The sequence below is a fragment of the Geotrypetes seraphini genome, chromosome 8 (assembly GCF_902459505.1).
Source record: "Geotrypetes seraphini chromosome 8, aGeoSer1.1, whole genome shotgun sequence".
Lineage (NCBI taxonomy): Eukaryota > Metazoa > Chordata > Amphibia > Gymnophiona > Dermophiidae > Geotrypetes > Geotrypetes seraphini.
Genome location: NC_047091.1, coordinates 115020027 through 115045052, shown reverse-complemented (window position 1 = coordinate 115045052; position 25026 = coordinate 115020027). Strand labels below are relative to the sequence as shown.

General features: G+C 42.3%; 1 protein-coding gene across 4 annotated transcripts in view; it reads left to right on the top strand.

The window, feature by feature from the left end:
- The first annotated feature begins 19404 nt into the window (after nt 1-19404).
- MKNK2 (MAPK interacting serine/threonine kinase 2) overlaps nt 19405-25026 on the top strand; it is a 38874-nt gene continuing 33252 nt past the window's right edge. The window contains exons 1-3 of one of the 4 annotated variants that reach the window (XM_033954257.1): nt 19405-19541; nt 20226-20390; nt 23231-23321. In XM_033954257.1, coding sequence (XP_033810148.1) covers nt 20343-20390; nt 23231-23321 — 139 coding nt within the window. In that variant the 5' untranslated portion in view covers nt 19405-19541; nt 20226-20342. Of the gene's footprint in view, nt 19542-20225; nt 20391-21213; nt 21334-23230; nt 23322-25026 lie in introns of those variants that run through there. The other 3 variants (XM_033954258.1, XM_033954259.1, XM_033954260.1) reach the window with 3 other exon arrangements.

Here is a 25026-nt window from a genome sequence, read left to right as displayed (position 1 = left end):
GCTCAGTGGGCATCATGAACCCGATGCCTAAAATTTGGTGCCATTTATTGAATTTAACCTAAAATCAGCCATTCCCAACCCAGACCTTGGGGCACATCTAGTCCCATCGGGTTTTCAGCATATTCACAATGAATATGTGTGAGATAGATTTGCATGCACTGCCCTCGGTTGCATGCAAATTTAGCTCATGAATATTCATTGCAGATAGCCTGAGAACCTGAAGAGTGGGTTGGCAATGGCTGCCCTAAACTTTGCAGCACTGGGGCTTTTAGTGGCTCTTGGACTGCATGCAAGGTTGCATTTTCATAGTCTCTTTTCAAATCATATTTTACAAGCACCGTGCTTCAGTTTGCATATTTGGTTTCATATTTGCAAATGTCTTCTCTTGCAGAAAGCATGTAGCTTTTGGACCTCCTTTGTTAACAGGAACAGAATGACCTTGCTATCATACTCCAAACTGTCACCTGATGATTACTGTCCTTCACCAGGGGGCTCTGTAAGGAAGGGTTAATGGCCGCAAGCTCAGCAACAAAGGGTTGTGGGCCTATATTATGTAGTCTCAGGCTAGTACAGGGCCCGAATCGATTGCACTGTAAAAATGAGTGTGCCAGCAAAGAGCCTAGAGAAAACCACAAACACACTAAATTTAAGTGGTAACTTGAATTTTCACTTTATTTTTCTATTTAAGGTACATGTCTGCAACCCCCCCCCACCACCACCACCACCACCTAAATAGAACAAGAAGAGAAGAATATAATCTTTTACACTAAGGGCTCCTTTTATCAAGGTGCGCTACAGGGGTTAGCGCGTCGGACATTTCATCACGTGCTAACCCCCACGGCAAGCCAAAATACTAACGCCTCGTCAATGGAGGCGTTAGCGGCTAGCATGTCAGGCGCGGTATTCCGTGCGTTAAACCCCCTACCTTGATAAAAGGAGCCCCAAGGCGCGCTAAATGCTAAGGCGCCCATTATATTCTATGGGCACCTTAGCATTTAGCATGCGCTAAATCGGTTAGGGTGCCTTAGTGAAAGGGCCCCTACGTTTAAGAGAGTGAAAGTTTTGCTATTATATTCTGCCTTCTTCCATGGAGGGCCGGTTGTTAGCAATGTCAATCTGGTTGAAAGTTGCCTCTTCTTATCTTGATTTTAGAAAGCAGATTAAAACTTAATTATTTAACAGGCTGAGTTCTTAATATATTTTATTATTATAATCTTTTATTCTTTTAAGATTGTTGTACCCTCTTTATATGGCATGTATGTATTTTTCTTATATTATATGCATATAACTTGTTGATTTCAATGATTTGCATTGTTTGTATTTCAATTAGTTGTTGTGAACCGCCTAGAACTTTTGGGGTATGGCGGTATATAAAAATAAATTATTATTATTACCAAACTGAAGAGCTACTCCATCTCTCCAGAGCAGTGGTTCTCAACCCTTCTTCTTATGTGACACACCTGATAGACAACGTTCATGTATGTGACACATCAGACATTAAAATTCACAGCTGAACAAAGCATGCCCTCATATTAAATTGAAGATGAATGCTGATATTTTGGGGCATAGCAATTTATTCAAACTGGTTTGGGGCCCGTTGACATCCTTTGTAAGTTCATTATAGGTATCTTTTGTTTTTAATTTTTGTTTATTTCCATACACATCCAGGAAGGGGGTGGGGGTGGGGGGGGATATCTTGTTGGTTTATTCTTTGATTAAATGTATTGGATGGGAGGGGAGGGATATTTTTCTTCTGCAGTGTTATTGATTGAATGTAAGTGCTTGTTTTGATTATTAATGTCTGTATAATTCCTGGCACTTTGTATTAGTTTTGAAAAATTAATAAAGATTAAAATAAATAAATAATTAATTGTTTAATTGTGAGTTTAGTATGAATTTGTCTATCCTATATCAAAAAACTGTATGCAATACATCAGTCCCAGATTTCTCATTTCTCATACAACAAAACAGATATATATTCAAATTCTGGTGTCTCCTCAGTAAGAGCAGCCCAGAATCCCTCTACTTCCAGATAGAAGCAACACAAAAACCTGCTACTCAGAAACAATATAGCAAACAGATTCTATGGACAGCAGACCTGTAACATTTACAGTTGGGCCTGGAGGCAGCAGAAATAGGGAACCTAACTCTCAAGATTGTTGATCTTCCCAGCTTGCAGGCACAGATGGTTGTAATCATACTACTACTACTACTATTAATTAGTTCTATAACATAGAAACATGATGTCAGATAAAGGCCAATCCAGTCTGCCCATCCGCAGCATCCACTATCTCCTCCTTTCCCTAAGAGATCTCACATGCCTGTCCCATGCTTTCTTGAACTCAGACACAGTCTTTGTCTCCACCACCTCTACCAGGAAACTATTCTATGCATCTACTTAGATTGCTCCTGAGCCAATCACCTCTTAACGTCGTCCCATGCCCTCTTACCTTGGAATTTGCTTTCAATTGAGACTTGCCTCATGCACATTTATACCATGCATTTATACCATATCTCCCCTTCTTCTGCCTTTCCCCCAAAGCATATATATTGAGATCTTTGAGTCCATCCTCGTACACCTTATGAAGTAGACCACCAACCAACCATTTTAATAACCTTACTCTGGACTGACTCCATCCTGTTTATATCTTTTTGAAGGTGCAGTCTCCAGAATTGTACACAATATTCTGAATGAGCTCTCACCAGAGTCTCATACAGGGGCATCAACACCTCCTTTTTCCTAATGGTCATTCCTATCCCTTTGCACCCAAGCATCCTTCTAGCTTTCATCGTCGCCTTTTCAACCTGTTTGGCCACCTTAAGAAACACAGGCTTCCTGTCTACACCAAATTTTTAGTGAGACACGTCTCACTTTTTGGGGATGCTCCAGTGTGCCCTGACACACTGGTTGAGAACCACTGCTTCAAAGTCCAGAGCAATCTCCAGTGATGCCCTGGTGACTGAGAGCTAATGGCAGGGCCTCCTCTTGTCACTACTGGAACACAATGCTGCTACTGGTACACTTCTTCTTTGCTACTTGGACAGTCTCCTCTGGAATATACTTACCCACATGAAATTTCTTCACAGGTCCTGTGTTAGAATCGTGTTGAAAAGATTGTTTGCACCATGCACAGGTTAATCTTGAAAGATCCTGAGTCCTTCAACATACTCATTCACCTCCTGCTCCCAATATGTCAGCAAAAGTATTTACAAAATGCTTTTATGTGCTATCTGCTCCACCCTGTCATAAGCAGCCAAATTATTGTTATCTCTGTGGCCAATGCAGTAAGCTTATGCAACAGCTGTGTACCAACACAGCGCATTGCATCCTAAACAAACATAATGCAGAACCTTTGCAGTAACCAAATACAGTAGAGTCTCGGTTATCCAATGTTCTGGATTATCTGACATTCCTTGGTGAGGTCACATCATTCTCACTGAAATGCATGCAGGTTTCTTTCTCTTTTCCCAGCATCACATTTAGTTAAAAGATAGTATTAGAGAATGATATGGGGAAAAAATTTGTCCCTGTCACTGCCCCGTCCCCACGACCACCATCCCTGTCACCGCATGCAATATATCTGTTTTGATGTGCCCTGTTTATGTGGTGCCTTATTAAATGTACTTTGAGCTTAATAAACCAAAAATAAAAACTCAAACTATTTAGCAGATTGCATTAAGAGTGTCCAAAGCCTGCCTATGTCCCATTCATAGAAACATAGAAGATGACGGCAGATAAGGGCTATTGCCCATCAGGTCTGCCCACTCTACTGACCCACCCCCAAGTCTACTATCCTAGGGATCCCACTCCTGGTGACAGGTTCCCTTGGCTTAACCCTCTAAGGGATCCCACATGGGCATCCCATTTGCTTTTAAATTCTTGCACGCTCTTTGCCTCGATCACCTGCACCGGGAGCTCGTTCCAAGGATCAACCACTCTCTCGATGAAGAAATATTTCCTAGTGTCGCCATGAAATTTCCCGCCCCTAAGTTTGAGCGGATGCCCTCTTGTGGCTGAGGGTCCTTTGAGAAAGAGAATCTCTTCTTCCATCTCGATACGGCCGGTAATATACTTAAACGTCTCGATCATGTCTCCTCTCTCCCTACGTTCCTTGTACAGCCGCAAATATTTCAGCCTTTCCTCATACGATAGATCCTTGAGCCCTGAGACCATCCTGATGGCCATCCGTTGCATCGACTCTACTCTCAGCACATCTTTGCAGTAGTGTGGCTTCCAGAATTGCACACAGTATTCCAAATGAGGTCTCACCATGGTTCTGTATAATGGCATTATGACTTCAGGATTCCGGCTGACGAAACTCCTGCGGATGCAACCTAACAACTGTCTTGCCTTAGATGAAGCCTTCTCCACATGATCAGCAGTTTTCATGTCTGCGCTGATGATCACTCCCAAGTCTCGTGCTGTTGAAGTTCTAGCTAAGGTCTCACCATTCAAGGTGTAAGTTCTGCACGGATTTCTGCTGCCGAGGTGCACGATCTTGCATTTCTTAGCGTTGAAGCCCAGCTGCCAGGTCAAGGACCAAAGCTCCAACAAATGTAGGTCCTGTGTCATACTATCGGGTGAATTGCCGTCTCTCACTATGTTGCATAGTTTGGCGTCGTCAGTGAATAACGTTATCTTACCTTGAAGCCCCTGAGTTAGGTCCCCTATGAATATGTTGAAAAGGAGCGGGCCCAAGACTGAGCCCTGCGGTACTCCATTGGTCACCTCCGATGTTTTAGAGAGGGTACCGTTAACTACCACCCTCTGAAGTCTGCCACTCAGCCAGTCATTGACCCATGTAGTTAGTGTTTCTCCCAGCCCCATTGATTTCATCTTGCTCAACAGCCTGTGATGCGGGACACTATCGAAAGCTTTGCTGAAGTCTAGGTATACGACGTCCATGGATTCTCCCAAGTCTAGCTGTTTGTTACCCAGTCAAAGAAGCTGATGAGATTGGATTGGCAGGACCTACCCTTGGTGAATCCGTGGTGACTGGGATCCCGTAGATTCTCCTCATCCAAGATTGTGTCTAATTTACGTCATGTCTATCTGAAACCTAAACTACATTCAAAAGTAGACCTCCTTTACAATGCCTATAGGACCTAGTTTTACAATTGCTATGCAACTTGCTAGCTCATTGTATAGCACACTGGTTAAACCTACAACCTTCTACCCTAATGTTGCTGGTTCGAATCCCAGTCACTCTCTCTGATGGAAGAGAAATAAATAAAAGCATTAACCAGATCCAACTTCCAGTATCACAATTATAATGAAAAACACCATAAAATTGCCATTCTAATAACATCATCATAATAAAATATTATAATATTAAGGACATTGTGCGGATGTCTAACTCTCACCTAAAACCTAATTCTCTACAGGATGTCTCAAAATTTGGACGTTTAAACAGCGCTGAACGTCCCTGAGCGCGATTCTACAAAGGACGCCTATCTTGGACGTCTAAACTGTGCCTAACTTTAAACGCACTTTGCAGAATCAGGGCCTAAATGTTCCAACCAATAGCTTCCCTATAATCTTCTGGATATGGATATATAATATAATGACCCCCTATCCAAAAGACTAAGATATTAAATACCTGTGATCAAAATAATAATATGTGCTCAGAGATGTGTAACCTTGCCAAGGGCCAAAGCCCCTATAGTGAGGCCTAGATCCAAGATTCAAGATTCTTTATTTTTGATATACCGTCTATAAAAATACATGTCTAGACGGTGTACATTATAAAAAAATTATAAAAACAATTAAAGGAGGCAAATAAAAAATGGTAGTTTATCAAATGTTAAAAATACTGGACAAATTTAAATTAACATATATGAAACGAAAGGATAGTAGGGGAGGGACAGGTTATTTAAAATACATCGAAGTAAAATTAATAAAAAAGGACGGTAAATGGGAAGTGGTAAAAACAATAGGAGGGGGATCACTTAAGAAGTGTTAGATATTTCAAAACTACATATGAATCAGGAAGTTAAAAAGTGGAGGCTGCTAAAGAGTGAAAGCATCTTTAAAGAGGAAAGTTTTAAGTTTAGTTTTAAATTTTTCGAGGGAGGTCTCTAATCGAATGTCGAATGGAAGGGCATTCCACAAAGAGGGGGCGATAACTGAGAAGATTGATCTGCGAGTGGTGTCATGGAACAGTTCCCGTATTGACGGTATAGAAAGCACCCAATCATTGCATAAAGCTAATTTTGATCCTTACATTCAAAACTAGAGTCTTCCTGTCCCGTTTTTTGTTTTGTTTTGACCATCTTCTGGATATAATCAGAATCTCATCCTTTTGTAATCTGCCTCGAACCGCAAGGTATTGGCGAAATAAAAGAAACTAATGTAATGTAAACGTTGCTCCGAGTTGGACACAAGGATTTACATCAACCTGGTATATATCCTGGCACCTAATTTAGGTGGAGATCCCCGGTATTCAGTAATACTACACACATCTTTTGTGACTGCCCCTGACCCGACTCAGCCCCCTCCCAGGGCCACGCCCCATTTTGAGTTGCACACTATGATTTGCATGTGGATCTTTTAGAGAATAGTGCACAAGATAGAAACATAGAAAGTGACGGCAGATAAGGGCCATGGCCCATCCAGTCTGCCCACACCAATGACCCTCCCTTACCTCTCTCTGTGAAGAGATACCACGTGTTGATCCCATTTAGTCTTAAAATCAGGCACGCTGCTGGCCTCAATTACCGGTATCAGAAGACCATTCCATTGATCCACCACCCTCTTGGTGAAGAAGTATTTCCTGGTGTCGCTATGCAATTTCCCTCCCCTGATTTTCCACGGATGCCCTCGTGTTGTCATGGTATCCTTGAAAAAGAAGATATCCTCCTCCACCTCGATACGGCGCGTGAGGTATTTGAACAAATCGATCATGTCTCCCCTCTCCCTGCGTTTCTCTAGTGTGTAGAGCTGCAATTTATTCAGCCGTTCCTCATACGGGAGATCCCTGAGTCTTGAGACCATTCGCTGGACCGACTCAAGTCTCAGCAAGATGTGCGCACAAACCCAGGTGTATGCCAATGAATGCCAATAATTGATTGTTAGTGCCCAATTATTGTTGCTAATTGACTCATCAGCTAATTTAGCTTCATGTGTATCTCAAGATAGCGTGCAATTTTGCACGTGAAAATTTTCACACCATTTATAGAATCGGAGAGATTATGTTTTCAACTCTTTGTTGCTGGTGCCTCCTTTGAAACAGGCATTCGGTATATTTCTGTTTTACCACTTATCTGGCTCTTTGATTATCCAACAGCCTAATCTGTAGTGTAGAGGTATCCCTGCATCACCCTTTGGAGGCTTGAGGCCTTGCTAGGCCATATACCATATTATCTGAACAAAGACATCATGGATCTTGCCTGCTACTTATAAACATGCTGTTTTGCTCACAGTCAAGGTCAGCCACCTACAATTGGCCCCAGACTAGCTCCTGAGAAACTGTGTAGGAGCGAGCTTCATAGGCATTGCACTAAAGTCCGTCTTGTTTTGTTATCATCTTGGCAAGACATTCTGTACTAGTCCTGATAAGAAGGGTTCATGTATGAGCCCATTCACCCTCCTTATGTGTGACCAGCCACAACCTGCTAGACAAGTTCTGATTGACCCATGTTGTCACCTGGGCATGACTGGAGAGAATCTGCTCCAGGCTGAACTCAGTTTGGGTTTGGTTTTGGGAGAGGAAAGAAGGAAAAGAAAGAAAGAAGATTTCCTGGTTGGCATGCACATCTCTGGGAAGAGAAGGACTAAATTGTCTGTGATGAATATGGACTGTCTCTGTATGTGCTAAGACCTGCACCAGGAAGAATTCTGCAGCTTATTATTCACTGGCTGTTCCTGGACTGGGAATCCAACTTCAGGGGCAGTTCCAGGACTTGGATCTTACTGGTACCTGAACCAAGGTTGCTGGCTAAAAAGCTTGTAGCCCTGAATATGAATCATTTTATCACCATTGGACGCTAACCCAGTTGATCTAAAGGGTAAGATTGTGATACCTCACAGAGTTCCAGGGGATAGTTAGTCATGCCTTTGCTGGCAAAGGGTTAGTTGTCCTAGGACACTTTGTAATTAGCCTAATATAATTGCTGATTTGTGATATTTTCTCAGGAAAATTCTTTAGTTTAAGAATATATATTTTGTAGTGTTACTTTATATATATATTTTTTTTCAGTGTTACCAGTTATATATTTAAAAAAAGGATCCAACAGATCTGCAGTGACAAAGAAAAGGACTGAAGATGCAGATAAAATTTATTATGAACAAATAAACAAATTATTGCATACAAATAAACCACTTATAGCAATATGGGACCCGACAAGGTCCGTATTTCGAACAACACTGTCTTCCTCAGGGGTCCTAATAAAGAAAATGTAATCTCAATCATTATATGAGCTGAAGACATTGAATGGTTAAATGATGTGTGAAGAAGTAATGATGGTGAAAGTGTGCGAATAAGTGTTCACCAGTACATGATAGGAATGAATAAAAACTTTAAAAACAATAAATAAGCAAACCATAAAAAGGTGAAGTGCATTTTGTGGTTTTTGAAGAGTGTGTTACTATACAAAGGATCCTTGTGATGTGAAATTTCTAAAAACCGTAGTAACACGGATAGATGTGAATGTGACAAACCAAGTGCAGAGAGTGAATGCAGTACGTTATTCTGTGATAATAAAACAAATAATGAAAAGAGAATGTATTAAAGAAAAAAAGGACATTTTTTTAAGGACGTAGGTGTACATACCCCATAAAAAGGTAGTATCAAATAAACGCAACATATGCTGAAGAATGCATATAAAAAATTTCTTTGCCCACCAGTTATATATTTACATATAATTTTGTGTAATCATTAGTATATTTTTGTAACTATTTTTGTAATCTGCTTGTCATAGTTCTGGAATTTTTATTATCTAATAAATAATGTATATTAGGATATAGTATGATATTATTATATGCAGGAAAATGAAATTATTGAATGATATTTATGTTACCTGTATAGATAATAGTGGAATATGTGGAATATCTTTTGTTCTTTCATTTGTATGACACTGTTTTTGATTTAAAATCAATAAAGAATTAAAAAAAAAAAATGTATAATCTCACATTGACATTATTCCTATATGGTAACAATTTGTAGAATCACATGGACACATTAGATGCTTTCATATTCCTAGCACATGAGTCCTGAATATTACTGTTCTGTTTTATAATTGCACCTACAAATATGATACAAATAGGATGAGCACAGAAAACATGGCATGGTGAGACATAACATGGCAAACATAGCAGTGACGTAGTAAGAGGGGGTGAGGGGGGCGCCATGTGGTGGGGGGTGCTTGCACCCCTCCACCTCTCTAAATGGCATGAGATATCGTAGCATGACAGACATAGTATGGAAAACATACTGTGGTAAATGCAATGTGTAGTATAGTATAGTATGACAGAAATGGTAACAGCACGACAAAGTGTAGCAAAACATTTGTGAAGTCAGTTCTACATGAGCTACTCCAGAGAGTACTGTTATGCTAGAGCTTGGGTAAATAACAGGTTTTAGGTTAGTACAAAATAGGAGAATTTACATAGGACCTGACAGAAATGTCCCAGCTATCTCTGCAAAAAAACCTGTATCAGAAGCTGGCACATGGTAGACTATGCTCTTCACATTCATGAATTGGCCCTGAAGAACAGAATGATACTGGCACCTCAATAAAGTCAGCCCACTCTGAGTCTAAAGTTTGGATCAATCAAAGGGCCAGCAAGGCACTGCACCTAATTTTACCAGTATTCAACCAATGACAGGTAAAGCACAATTACTTACCTGTAACAGGTGTTATCCAAGGTCAATAGGCATGTTTTGTCATATTATGGTTTACATTCTTTATTAACTATGTTTCTGCCATTTTTGTCAATGTTTTGCCATCGCTTTGCATAAATAGACTTTATTATGTAACCCATTCTGAGCTCTCCTGGGAGGTCGGGATATAAAACAAAAGAATAAAGAAATAAATGTGCACGTACATAGAAGAGCACACTAGCCACATGCACACATGAGTCTGCACTAGCAGCAGAACCAAAAAATGGTATCAGCATTTTACATTTGCACATGTGCTAGATTGCTCTTTGGTGCATAAAATTGTTGCAGTGTATGTGCATGCAAATCCAGGCCCAATACAAGTTTTTGTCCCCTGCATGTATGCAAACACCCTGACAGTCAAAAAGATCCCCTCCCCTTTTAATTATCTTAAACTTGACTGGCATGATCCCATACACATTCTATTATTCTACTGCCCTCTGGCCCTCCCGGCAGATGCCAGAGACTCCTGTCTCCAAGCCACTGTGGATGCATTCATCTTTTCCCTAACCTAGTCATCTTAGGGAACTCTGATATTCATATCGAGGACCCAAATAACTCCCAGGGAAAACTGTTCTTGTCCTGGCTAACTGAGCTCAATCTGAAGCAATGGATTAGCACACCAACTCATTGAGCAGAACACTCCTTAGATCTGGTGATCACCCAACTCAATACGACAGCTTCCCTTTCCCCCATGACATCCACTCCTATTTCATGGTCAGACCACTTCCTATTAGAATATATGATCTCTCACATTTCCTCTCCTCTTCCTCACCCCAATACAACAAAGAGTAGACAGACACAGACAAAATCCCTCCATCCCTTTTTACCCTCCCTGAAGAGTTTTCTTCCCTCTCCTTAGATGATCAAACCAATTCTTGACATACTATTTTTTCAACAGCATTAGATACCATGGCTCCCCTTTGTCCTCTTCTCATCCCAAGCAGAGGAAGAATGCATGGTATCAACAGGGGCTTAGGCTCTTAAAAAGACAGTACAGAAGAGCAGAGCGACTGGCAAAAATCAAAAATCTCCTACCGACATGTTAACTTGTAGACACCTCCATAAGAACTATATCTATCACCTGAGGGCAGCAAAGAAATCTTTCTTCTTTAACCTATTGCTTAAATCCTCCAACCCCTCTAGGGATCTCTACTCTATTTTCCGCTAACACACTATCAGATGGTCAGACTCCTCCAGATATGCGCCCTCAGCTCAAGAACTGGCATCACTCAGCTCAAGAACTGTAATCACACTTCTGTGATAAGAAATCTAAATGATATAACATCTTATTGCCTCTCCCAACCAAGACTGATTAGAAACACAGAACATGACAGCAGAAAAGGGCCACCGGCCCAACAAGTCTGCCCACTCTAAGGACCCTCCCACCTAAGCACTTCCTCGAAGTGAACTCACATGCTTATCCCATTTTTTCTTAAAATCGAGCACGTTGCTTGCCTCAATTATCTGAAGTGGAAGATCATTCCAACGATCAACCATCCTTTCGGTGAAGAAATACTTCCTAGTGTCACTATGAAATCTCCCACCCCTGATTTTCAATGGATGCCCTCTTGTTGCCGTAGGTCCTGTAAGAAAAAAGATATCTTCTTCTACCTCAATACGGCCAGTAACATATTTGAACATCTCTATCATGTCTCCCTTCTCTCTGCGTTCCTCGAGAGAGTATAGCTGTAACTTACCCAGTGTGGATAACAAATGCAGTGAAGAAGGCGATAAGCGACAAGAAAGCATCGTTCAGAAAATGGAAAAAAGACCAAACAGAGGAGAACCAAAAAGTGCACAAAGAACACCAGAAGGAGTGTCACCGAGTGGTTAGAAAAGCAAAAAGAGAATACGAAGAGAGACTGGCAGAGGAAGCAACAAACTTCAAGTCGTTCTTCAGATACGTCAAGGGGAAGCAACCGGCGAGAGAAGAAGTGGTACCATTGGATGATGGAGACAGAAAGGGAGTAGTAAAAGAAGAGAAAGAGATAGCTGACAGGTTAAATGAGTTCTTCACGTCAGTCTTCACGATGGAGAATACAACCAACATTCCGGAACCCGAGGAGATCGTAATAGGAGACCAAGTTGATAAGCTGGTCAATTTAGAGGTAAGCCAAGAGGATGTACTCAAGCAGATAGACAGACTAAAGAGCGACAAATCGCCAGGTCCGGACGGTATTCACCCAAGAGTACTCAAGGAACTAAAAAACGAAATAGCGGAGCCACTTCGACAGATATGCAACCTATCCTTAAAAACCGGAGAGATCCCGGAGGATTGGAAAATAGCAAATGTCACGCCCATCTTCAAGAAGGGCGCAAGGGGAGACCCCGGAAACTACAGGCCGGTGAGCCTGACCTCAGTCCCGGGAAAGATGATGGAGGCACTGATTAAAGACAGCATCTGTGAACACATCGAAAACAATGGGCAGCTAAAACCGAGTCAACATGGCTTCTGCAAACTTATTGTACTTCTTTGAGGGGGTGAACAGCCAGGTGGATAAAGGGGAATCTATAGACATCATTTACCTTGACTTCCAAAAAGCCTTCGACAAGGTACCACACGAGAGACTGCTTAAGAAGGTATGGAACCACGGGGTACAAGGGGAGGTCCACCGATGGATCAAAAACTGGCTGGCAAACAGGAAGCAGAGGGTTGGCGTAAAGGGCCACTACTCAGACTGGAAAGGGGTCACGAGCGGAGTTCCGCAGGGGTCGGTGCTGGGACCGCTCCTGTTCAATATCTACATAAACGACCTAGAGGCAGGAACCAAGTGTGAAGTCATTAAATTTACAGATGACACCAAACTATACAGCAGGGCTCAAACCAGGGAAGACTGCGAAGATCTCCAAAAGGATCTAACGCAGCTGGAAAAGTGGGCCGAAAAATGGCAAATGAGCTTCAACATAGGGAAATGCAAGGTCATGCACGTGGGGAAAAAGAACCCGATGTTCACATACAAAATGGGGGGAACACCACTAGGGGTCAGTAACCTGAAGAGAGACCTGGGAGTGATGGTAGACGCAACACTGAAGGCATCGGCGCAATGCGCCACGGCCTCAAGGAAAGCAAACAGAATGTTGGGTATCATTAAGAAGGGTATTACGACCAGGACGAAGGAAGTCATCATGCCGCTGTATCGTGCAATGGTGCGGCCGCATCTGGAGTACTGTGTCCAGTACTGGTCGCCGTATCTCAAGAAAGATATACCTCAAGTAGACAGGGACAGATTTTTCAAATTATGGGGCACCACAAGTACAAGGAGGCACTCGGAGAAATTGAAAGGTGACAGGTTTAGAACAAATGCTAGGAAGTTCTTTTTCACTCAGAGGGTGGTGGATACATGGAGCGCGCTTCCAGAGGCTGTTGTAGACAAGAAAACATTAAATGGTTTCAAAGAAGGTTTGGATAGATTCCTAGAAGAAAAAGGGATTGAGGGGTATAGATAGGTATAGACCATTACTCAGGCAATGGGCCTGATGGGCTGCCGTGGGAGCGGACTGCTGGGCAAGATGGACCTATGGTCTGCCTCAGCGGAGGCAACTTCTTATGTTCTTATGTTCCTCATACGGGAGATCCTTGAGTCCTGAGACCAGCCATTCGCTGAACCGACTCCACTCTCAGCACATCCTTTTGATAATGTGGCCTCCAAAAATTGAACACAGTATTCCAGATTTGGTCTCACCATGGCATTACAACTTCGGGCTTTACAACTTCAGACAAAACTTCTTCGGATGCAACCCAGCATTTGCCTAGCCTTGGATGAAGCTTTCTCTACTTGATTGGCAGTCTTCAAATCTTCACTAATGATTACTCCTAGGTCCCGTTCTGCAGCAGTTCTTGCTAATGTCTCACCATTCAGATTCTTCCCCCTCAACCTCCCCTTCCACAGATAAGCTGAGTTGGTGCTCATTTCCTCTCCAGACATCCAGCTTTCCTAAGAAAACCATTGCATCACTAAAAACTACCTTTTCACTTAATGACCTTTTTCCTAACACCTCGCTAATACTCCCCCACTTAGAATTGCTCTTTCCTCTCCTGACCATAATCAACTTTAGTTTTTCATCAGGCAGTTTCTGGGCACCTTGGAAGCTAGCAAGCTTCTGCCCAATCCTAGAAATAAGCCCTCACCCGATCTCTCATACCCAATCAATTATAGTCCTGTCTCAAATTTAAAATCCTGGAAAAGATAGTCTCCACTCAACTCTCCTCTTTCTGTGATAAATCCTGTGCCCTGCACCCCAGACAGCCAGGATTCGGAACCCAACATAGCACGGAAACTTTGATAACCACCCTCCTGAGCGAGTACATTCACATCTTGACAGACATCATATTATACTGGCAATCTCACTTGACATAAGTGCCACCTTTGATCTCAGACCTTCAACTTCTGCATCATTTGCAATCACTGGGATTATCAAGAATAGTGCAGTCCCGGTTTGAATCTTTTCTCACTAACAGGGTGTTAAAGGTATACACCTCTCTCTCAGTCACCTAACCACCCATTAAACTGTGGAGTACCACAAAGTTCCTTCTCGCACCCCTCATGTTCAATCTTTTCATAAATTGCCTCTCATCTCTAATCCAAGCACAAGGAATCTCAGCTCATTTTTATGCAGATGACATTATCCTGCTCTTCCAATGAACCCCTCCAGCCCTATCATGGCCCCTCTACAAAACTGCTTATAGACTTGGTTGCAAACTGGGTGTCACAAAACAGACTAATATTAAATTAAGAAAAGACAATAACCCTCCTAAACCCCCCTGACCCCCTTCCTTTTTTCAGAAATAAGATCATTCCAGTCGACAGCTTGCACTACTTAGGACGTAAACCTGGACTCCCAGCTATCTTTTCTCTCCGAAATCTCAGCCCTTACCAAATCAAATTTTCTGACCTTCCACCAGCTCCATTCTATTTACCACCTATTCAATCATGACACTTTCCAGGTACTAATCCTCTTATTCTTTGTCTTTAGACTGGACTACTGTAATAACATAATTTACACAGGGCTCCCAGATTATACCTTAAAAAACTCCTATGAACTCTACAAAATGTGGCCTCTTCGAAATGGCGGGCCTTCCCCTTCCTGGTGCATCCTGGGGTACACCGGGTATGGCCTAAGGTCCTGATTGGCCCAGATACCTAAGGCCTCTCCTACTAGAAGAGAAGATCATCCAATCAATCTCTTAGCCCCTTCCTGCTGGAAAAGATCACCCTATCAATCTCTAGTGTTTGTAAACCCCTTCTACTAGAAGAGAAGATCATCCTATCAGTGTCTAGAATCTCTGAATCCCTTTCCACTAGAAAAGATTGCCCTATCATTCTCTAGTGACTCTGAAATCTCTCTTATAAGAATAGAAGATTGTCCTATCAATCTCTACCATCTCTGAAAGCCCTTACACTATAAAACATTGCCCCATCCAGTATTACCAGGTCCATGGTTTTCTCACCCAATTGGGTTGCTTTCAAAAGTTGGTTGCAGGAAATTGCTTTTATGGACTGATTTCTGATTTTTGTCGCTGTAATTTGGGCTGCATGAAATTGCTGAGAATACTAATAAAACAGCTGTATCTTATTCATTAGCAAATTCCATCAACTGTTCCTCACCATTTTATGACACAGCAGCACTACTGCATATAGGGGTCACTAATTTTCTGTTGATAAAGAAAGCATTTCTTATTTTTGGATTACAGGCAGTCTCCGGGTTAAGAATGGGTTCCATTTTTTAAACCGTTCTTAAGTTGAATTTGTATGTAACTCGGATCCTAGTATTCTCACCTTCTCCACCACCTTGAGGCCCCTCTTGCATCCTTTCCATCCATCCCACTGTTCCCTCTCCACCACCACATCCAACATTACTCCCTCTCATCTCTTTCTTCTCTACCTCACTCCTTTCCCACCACCATGTCCAATAATTCTCTCTCCCTCCCTATGCCCAACAATTCTCCTCTTTTTTCATCTCCCCATGTGCACCATATCTCTTTCCCTCTCACTCAGACCCCCAATTCTCCCTTTCTATTCCCTCCCTCACCTCATCATCTCTTTGCCCTATCATTCTCTAGTGTCTCTGAAACCTCTCCCTAGTAGAATGCATGAATGCACAGACAGAGTTGTGGAAAAAGATTTCTGATAGGGCAAGGAAGCTCTATTCTTATAGTGCAAGTCTACACACCTGTTTATGTACCACATTAATTTTGAATAAAGTGCAGTATAAGCACATTTGTCTTTTGATTAATAGCCTAGAATTGCTCCCATTCCTCCATGTATAAGGATGAGAGGTAGCAAAAGAGGAGATGCTATTGTGGTATTATTTAAAATTGTGGCCAAAGGACCACTCAAAGACTAGGACAGATTGGGAGGACGTACACTAAAGTTCATATTTATTTATTCTTTAACAATAAACCAGGCCCTGGCCTAAGGCTGTTGCAGGTGGGGTTTAAGTAAACACTGCTGCCATTACTGTCTGTACTAGGGATGGAATGTGTAAAGATGACTGTGGGAAACAGACCTAGGAGAGCTGGAGAGGGAGGTTTATTAGGACCACACCAAAAGCAGGGGAAGGTGCTAATAAAACAATATAGCACATGTGCCCTTAAACATTTCTGAGTCTGATCTGTTTCTCTAGGGTCAGAGGATCATGAAATGCATCCAGTCTGCCTAGTAAACTTCCTGCAACTGTGGCTACTAGTTCATCTCAGACTTTCCCCTCACTTCTTCACATCTAAGGATCATCTGCATTTGTCTCAGACTGTCTTTAAATTCTGTTACTGGTTTTATTTTCAAGACTTGTTGTACTCCCACCCAGCTTCATAAAGTCCTGCCTGGGTGGCCTACAGGCCATAAAAACATCATAATAAAAGGGACACATTTCAATTCTGTGCATTTCAGAAAAGAATCGGTGCAGCTACAGATCGTTAAATATTTTAAAGTTTTTAACACACAAAAAAAGGAACCTTTTTCCAAGTGAAGGAGGCTGTAGGACTTGGGGGACATAATATGATGTTACAGGGAGAAAGACTCTGGAGCAACTGCAGGATTTATTTTTAACGGAAATAATGGTGGATGCCTGAAATGCTGTTCTGGAGATGTTATAGAAACAAAACTTTTGAAGAAACTTAAAGAAAAAAGAGTATAATATATAGAAAATCCCTTCAAAAACCCCCACGTAAACCAAGAAGTGAAGCCTTCAGTTCGCACCAGTGATGTGAAATGAGTTTGCACTTATTAAGGTATCTGAATGTTATATGGTCTGCTCTGTACATTGCAAAAAAAAAAAAAAAAAAAATTAATAATAATAAATTGCCTGATTCTGTTCATGTATGTATTTAGGTGTTTTTGCATGTGTGTGGTTTTTATCTGGAGACAGAATATATTGCAGCCCCTCACTTCTTCCTCTTTGAAGACCAAGTAGTAGCACTTAATTCTAGCGTACACAATCATTCCTAGAATACCAGGGATTGCCTTAGTACAGTGGTCTCAAACTCACAGCTCAGGGGCCCATGCGGCCCGCCAAGTACTATTTTGAGGCCCTCAGTATGTTTATCATAATCACAAAAGTAAAATAAAACAGTTTCTTGATCATATGTCTCTTTAGCTATAAATTACAATATTATTATTAAGACTTAGCCAAAAGGAAAGATTTATAAACTATAAAGAGTTTTACCTCATGCAAATCCAAAATGTGGCCCTGCAAAGGGTTTGAGTTTGAGACCACTGCCTTAGTACCAACTGCATAGCTCTGGTCACCTTCAGAAGCCATACCATACACCAATATAAAAACTAAGGGCAGGGCTTTGAGGGTTCATCACAGAGCTTTCAATAGAGGTCTATGCTATCATAAATAATTTCCACAGCTCGCTTTTCACAACCCGCGTTAACTTCCACTAGAACAACTTCTAATGACAGATCAAGATGCAGAGATGCAGCTGGTTTCATTCAGTGCTACTTCAACGCTGCTCTTCGGCTGACCACTAGGTGTCGTGGGAAGCCAGTGGTGGTGGAATGGCGGTAGCGGGTCATCACAGGGGCTTCCATTAGTGAAATCCTCGAAACTGCGTTTGGTTGGCTACGGAGCCGCAAACGTTGGTGTTTTGAAATGGACAAAGAACACGCAGAGCAAGCTGATAAAGTTCAAAAGTGCAAAAAAAAAAAAAAAAAAAAAAAAAAGGAGAGAGTTGGCGGCTCTGAATTCAGTAATGAGGTGGTAGCAATGAATCCAACATCTCTAATGTACTGCACTTAACCGTTGTCTTTTTTTGCCTCTGGAACTGCTGTGATAAAAGTTTCTTCAGTATCGCAGGGTCACAGGAGTTCATTAGCGTTTTACAGCCTTGTTTGTGCACCGTCTTTGATAGGAATGATCAGATGTCACCATCAGCTTTGATAACTGTAGGCTGGAGGGGTGTGGGAGCTGAGTGAACAGCCAAAACATAGTGTCAAATCGAAATAACTGGTGTGGAAACCACCGAAATCTTTAAAATCAACAATAACAACAACAACAAAAAAGGCGAGACTGGTATTTGGGATGCAGTTGCCTGTGGTGAGTAAGGGAAGCGTGACCTGCTCTACTTTACCCCCAGAATTGAACCAAGATTGCATCAGATTTCTGGAGTCTTTCCCAGTGCTGCCAGTCTCTTCCAGCTCAGCACAACGAGGTGTGACCCCTTTTCCAGGATTGAGTTTGCAGGTCCTGCAAATAAAATACAGAAATAATAATAACAACAATTTAAAAAAAAAAAACCAACCCACAGCTTTTGTTCGCATCTCTGATTGCAATATTTAATGTATGATTTCCTGCTGCTATAGTGTGCAGGGTCTGGAGGATGATTGCTATTATAGTATAACCATATAACACAGTGACTTGTATATGTGTGAGCGTCTGATTCAAGTCTGAGATGGCTGGTGGGCTGAATCAGACCCTACATACATTACTAGAGCTGCTCTAGTAATGTATATAGGGTCTGATTCAGGTCTGGGATCGGCTCTAGTAACATCTGACTAAGGCTTCAGATGGACAGGCTCCAGTACTGTGTTGTAACAGACTGTCTGACAGGTCTGAGATGTATGAAGAGGCCCTACTAGGCTTCAAGTGGATAGACTACAGTAATGTTTATATAGGGTCAGATCTCACTCTCAGATCGGCTTTTGTAATATATATATGGGGTCTGACTAAGGCTTCTTCTAGTAACGTAAATAGAGTCTGACACAGGTCTGAGATGTCTAAAGCTTCAGAGATCAAGGACAGACTACAGTATTGAATATATTTAGGGGCTGACTGGGATCTGAGATCGGCTGTAATAATGTACAGTATATGTGGGGTTTGACTAAGGCATGGGCACGCTTTACTATTGTATACACAATAGTCTCGTTTAGGGTTAAGCTCGATCCTGTAGGGTTAGGGGGAGGTTCTTTCAGCCACTGCTGCAGGGTTGGTTTGAACTGGTATAGGATGGCTGGTTGCAGAGGGAGAGAGAATATTGCATCTGATTAGTGGCTGTTTGCCAGCACGTACTAGGCCTGTGTGTCACAGGGGGGTGGGACGACAAGGGAGGTTATATAGAGGCAGGCGACGAGCAGCCGAACTGTGAAAAGAGGTTTCCACCAGTAGCGGTCCTGGCTGTGGTACCACCGGCAGTGCTCACTGCAAGAGCGCCCAGTAAAGGTAAGCGACTCGAGCCTACGTCTACCTCAGCCTCCCTAAATCTACCAGAAAGGGGCAGAGGAACTGCTCTCTCCTAATTCAGTTCAGAGAGAATTTCCATATGGCTCATTTGCAAAGCCCGAAAGTTAGAAGCTCGGCACTCATTTCAAACTAGGAAGACCGGGAGATTATTATTATTATTAATGTTGCAGGCCAGTGGCTTGCGTGGAGGGGAGCTTTTAAAATATAGAAATATTCGTTCAATACGTACAGAGAAGTGGGGGGTGGGTAGGCAGGCGCCCCCTTTAAATTCTTATAGATGAAGATGTCAGAGGGGGCGGATTGAAATGCACCAGATCAGAGTTTAAAGCGGAAACGTAGCTGCAGTAAAAAAAAAAAAAAAAAAATAGAGAAGGGCCGTTTGAATAACCAAGAAAAGAGAAACTAAAGAGCTGGATCTACGGGGTTTCTACATCCTTACATTTGCAAAGGGACTTTTCATTCGTCACCTTCAGAGATAACATTTCTGCTATATATATAATTTTTTTTCCTGGTGCCACTGCACGCTGTTGTGGGGAGTTTAGTAGGGTTTTTGGACTTCCCGTGTCCCGAGGGGGGGCTCAGGTTCTTCCCGTTTCAGCAAGGAAAATGCTGCAGATAATAAAATGTACAGGCTCCTTTTAATGTTTATTTCCTTTCCTTTAGGGTCTCTTCCCAGCCGTCGAGGACTAGCTCCCCCTTTCCCCTTCCGGATTATTTTCGGGGGTTGCAGTTAACCCCTCCCCCCCTTCATCGTCATTTTTTACGTTTCCAAATCTCAGAATGGTCCAGAAGAAGACAGAAGTCAAGGGTTTCCACCGTTCCTTCAAGGTAAATGGCAATGTGTCGGTAAAGAATTTTGCAATGAAAAATTTCTTTGTGTGCATGAAAGGGCGATAAAGAGGCGAAGGGTCTGCCGCAATGGACGCAGCTTCTAAGCTGCGTTTATTTGTCCTTGGTATTTTGCACGAATTGCAGAAAAAATGGTCATTGTCTTGAAAATGAAGGTTTCGGCTGGACTACGCGCTTTTTGTTGGCCTGCAGCCTGAGATCGAACTTCAGCTTATATCAGATGAGTTGGGGGAGGGGGTACGATAATTACACGTTGTTTTAACTGGTTATTAAAGGGTGGCGTCAGTCCTGCTGGGGTTTAGAATGGGAGGGTTCATTATCTGAATCATCTCATTAAAATAAACCTGTTGCTGGGCGAAGTAGGAAAGTCATTTAAAGAAGCAGTACTAAACTACAGTAGTCTCAGAACAACCAGTTTTCGTTTTGTTCATGGTTTTGCACTTTTTGTTCTTATTTTGTCTTTTTTTTTTACCTGATTCGGTTTATTTTTTTAAAACTAATGTCTTGCCTGATGACAGTTTGTTTTCAGTTTCTGGCTCTGTGGGAGGTGGCTACTAACGTACCTGGCCTGCTGTTAGAAAGTTAAACAGGAGGGATTTAAAATAAAAAAAATAATCCTGAAAGGCTTCTTCTGAGAAGAAAGCACAGTTATCTGTAATGAAAGTTTTCCCTGGTCAGTAGGATAAGTTAGCCACATACTGCAAATCTGTAAATGTAGGAGGCTGATGTAGGAGGCAGGTGATGGGGATGAAATTACAATATGGATGGGTTGATGCAGTAAATTGATTTTTCTAGATGGGTTGAAATGTTTCTGACAGTGGCTGAGTTCAGTTGCCTGTCTCCGCAGGCACTGCACCGATTTGTGCCAGTCCTAATTTCTAGCAGTGCTGCCACATGTGGGCCGGAAAACCTAGAATAAAAGGTAACGTGCACCCTCACGATCCTTTTATTCCTCTTGCTTGTTCTTTTTGCAGTCTGTTGGAAGGTGGGAGAAGTTTTTGCTAATAGAGCTGTGGTGGTGTTCATCGGTGTTTTGGGTTAGGGTTAGCATGGATGGAACTACTCTGCCAGAAAGTGAACATGAAAAATAAACTGGAGCAAGTCTGGAACACAATTGGGGAGAATGTTATAGCATGTCTGTCTCTAGGGTTCTGACCCATTCTAATTCTGCTTGTAAACAAGGTATAGGTGAGGGGTCCTCGAACTATAACTGTGGCAAATTGTAACCTAACTGTATATTATGTATGTTAGCCTTTAACCCGTTCTGAGCTCTTTGGGAAGGTCAGGATAGAAAACTAACTAACTTCCAGTCAGTGGCGTAGCGGCCCTCTCCCACCTTGCCGTGTGCACACCCCTTCCCCATACCTTTTTATCTTTGGCACGAGCAGCCATGAACTTGCTGCTCGAGTCGGCTTCGGCCCTCTTTCTGATGCCATTTCCTAGGCGCGGGTCCCAGAAGTGGCAGAGAGAGAGCGCCGAAGCCGACATGAGCAGCAAATTTGTGGCTGCTTGTGCCAAAGTTAAAAAGGTATGGGGGGAAGGGAAGGAGCGTGCACGGCAGTGGGATGGAGGGCGGAGAGCAGGAAGACTGCACCCGGGGCGGATCGCGATCCCTGCACCCCCCCCTTTACTCCACCACTGCTTTCAGTTCTTATTGGTGTTTAGGAGTTTTTGACTGCTTACATCAGCTGTCACGATTGGATTGTCTCGAGTTTAAAAATGTTTGATTCCTTGAGTGGCAGTGGTTACTGATTCCTGACTGAATTCAGTTTTTAAGATGATTTTAATAGCTTCAAGTCTTCTATGTGGGTACTCCAGGCTATTATACTGGCTTGCTCACGCCACCAATTGGATCTTACACAAGATCATCAACTGTGCCTACCCTCATAGTTTATCTATATTTCATATACTGTCCGTTCAAAAATATCTGAGCAATTTACAGGTAAAGATAAAAAGGGAATATTGGTAACAGAGTAGGGTCAAATAGGAGGACGTTAATAAAATAAAATATTAATTATTTTAGTATTTCTACAGTCTAAGCAGTTTTACATTCAGGTACTCAAGTATTCCTCCCTCTCTGTCCTAGTGGGCTCACAATCTGACTAATGTACTTGGGGCAATGGATTTTTAAGTGACTTGCCCAAGGTCACAAGGTGCAGTGCTGGACTTGAACCTGCAACCTTGGGTAACAGATAAAATAGGTCACTGATTTAATAATTTTATATGGTTTTCATTCAGTAAGTCCATTATTTGTTAATTTACTTTGAAGAGCTATGTGAAAAGTATTTTATTTTGTATGTTTTTAACATACTGTACCTGCTTTGGAATAGTCTTCCAGTTGAGATCAGACTCTCTACTCCTAAATTTAAGACAGCTTTTAATATTTTTTAAATTGTGCTTTTTATTCTTACCCTGGGTCTTCCACTTTTGTCAGTCAGGAATTCACTGGGTGGATAGTCTCAGAATAGGTCTTTTACCTGCTCCCCACCACTGCTGTGCTACCATTTACACTACGTTCTAATTTCTCCCGTATGTCTTTGTCTTTATATGTAATAGTTTGTGTCATTCTTGTTTTAGGCTACATTATTTTTATTATGAGTCACTTTGAAAGGTGGTTAATTAGTCCCCAAAAAAGCTTATGATTTTTAAATGTTTACTGTAACTAGTCTGTAATGTTTATAAAAGTAAGGTACTGGCTGCAGCTGTGCAGTGATGTGCCTGGGCTTCTATCTGAGGCAGCAGTCCCTCCCTCTGGCAAGAGAAACCCCAGGTGTGTGACTGCTTTGTACGTCACTTTATCATTTTCCCCTTTATTCCAGGGACAGAATCCTTTTGAGCTGGTGGGCTACAATGATCCTGAAACAAATCATCTAGAATCTGTCTTTAATTTTGAATGCCCTGCCCGTCCTGGTAAGTTCTTCACATGGGCACTATAAGCCATGGTTGAGCTTTTCCCCCCCCCAGTGTCCTATGCTTAGAAAACAAATCTCAATATCTTGGACTCTTTGGGCTGGCATTTCCAGTGGAAGGGAAAATTTTAGATTGAAAATAGGTAACAGATGAGGCATAGTACAAAAACCTTTAGTTGGATGCCCAGGCTGTTCAGCTTTTCTCTGTTCTTCCCCTACTGGTTGTATGTTCCCTTTACAATTGCTAATAAAGATATTTCGAAAAAAGAAGTAGGACTAAATACAGTGGTACCTTGGTTTACGAGCATAATCCATTCCAGGATCATGCTCGTAATCCAAAATGCTCGTTTTTCAAAGCAAAGTTCCCCATGGGCTTTAATGCACACTCACAAGATTCGTTCCACAACCGAAGTTTGCAATGGTGGCCCAGGGATGAGAACTTGCCTGCGGGTACTGCACAGCGATTCCAAAGTGTTGCCTTCCTTCCTCGGGGGTCCCCATCGGCTGCCCTCCTGCTTCTGCGATGCCTCTGCCGTCCGTCAGCGCTCTCCCGGCTCCCATCTAAACTGGCCATCCTGAATGATCATGCGCGCGACTTCTCTCTCCTCTCCTAAGGCAGCCGCTCCCCCAACAACACGCTCACCACGTACAAGGACGTCCTGCGTGCTTGTACGTGGTGAGCGTGTTGTCGGGGAAGTGGGAGCCGGGAGAGCGCTGACGGATGGCAGAGGCATCGCAGAAGCAGGAGGGCAGCCGCATGGGGACCCCGAGGAAGGAAGGCAACTCTTTGGAATTGCTGTGCAGCACCCGCAGGCAAGTTCTTACCCCTGGGCCACCATTGCTGAGTGCTCGTTTATCGGGGCAGTGCTCGGTTTACGAGACAAAAGTTTGCTGAGTGTTTTGCTCGTCTTGCAAAACACTCGCAAACCAGTACACTCGTAAACCGAGGTACCACTGTAGTTGATTTTCCAAATGGAAAGACAGTTGTGGTGTGTTCCAAAGGTCTGTACTAGGACCTGTGATTCTTAACATATTCATAAATGATTTGGATAAAAGCCTTGAGTGACATGATCACAGGTGCCCATAACAAGTTATTAAAATTTAAAACCACAGAGGATTATGAGGAAATAGAAAAGGGAATAGGACTTGATACACTGCCTTTACTTTTCTGTGGTTACAGTCAAATCTGTTTATATATTTATATACAAAGTACTCATTTTGTATTTGGGGCAATAGAAAGTTAAGTGACTTGCCCAATGCCCAGAGTTGCAAAGGGAATCGAACCCAGTTCCCCAGGCTTTCAGGCTACTGCATTAATCACTAGGCTGCTCCTTCATGCCACTTGGCATCTAAATGACAGATGAAATTTAATGTGGATAGGCACAAAGTTATTCAAATAAGTGTATAAGAATTGCCATACTACATCGGACCAAAGGACCCCTGTTCCGTTTCCAACAGTGGCTAATCCAGGTCACAAGTGCTGGAGGATGCCAAAAATTAAGATTCCATACTGCTTATCCCAGGGATAAATAATTCTAACTGCAAGTACAAAATGCTGGGGTTCTGAGTTGGGAGTCCATTATCCAAGATAAACAATCATGGAGCCATTGTGGATAATACACTGACATTTTCAGCACAGTGGGCCATGGCTGCTAAAATAGCAAATGAAATGTTACGAGTATTTGAGAATGGATAGAATGAATAGG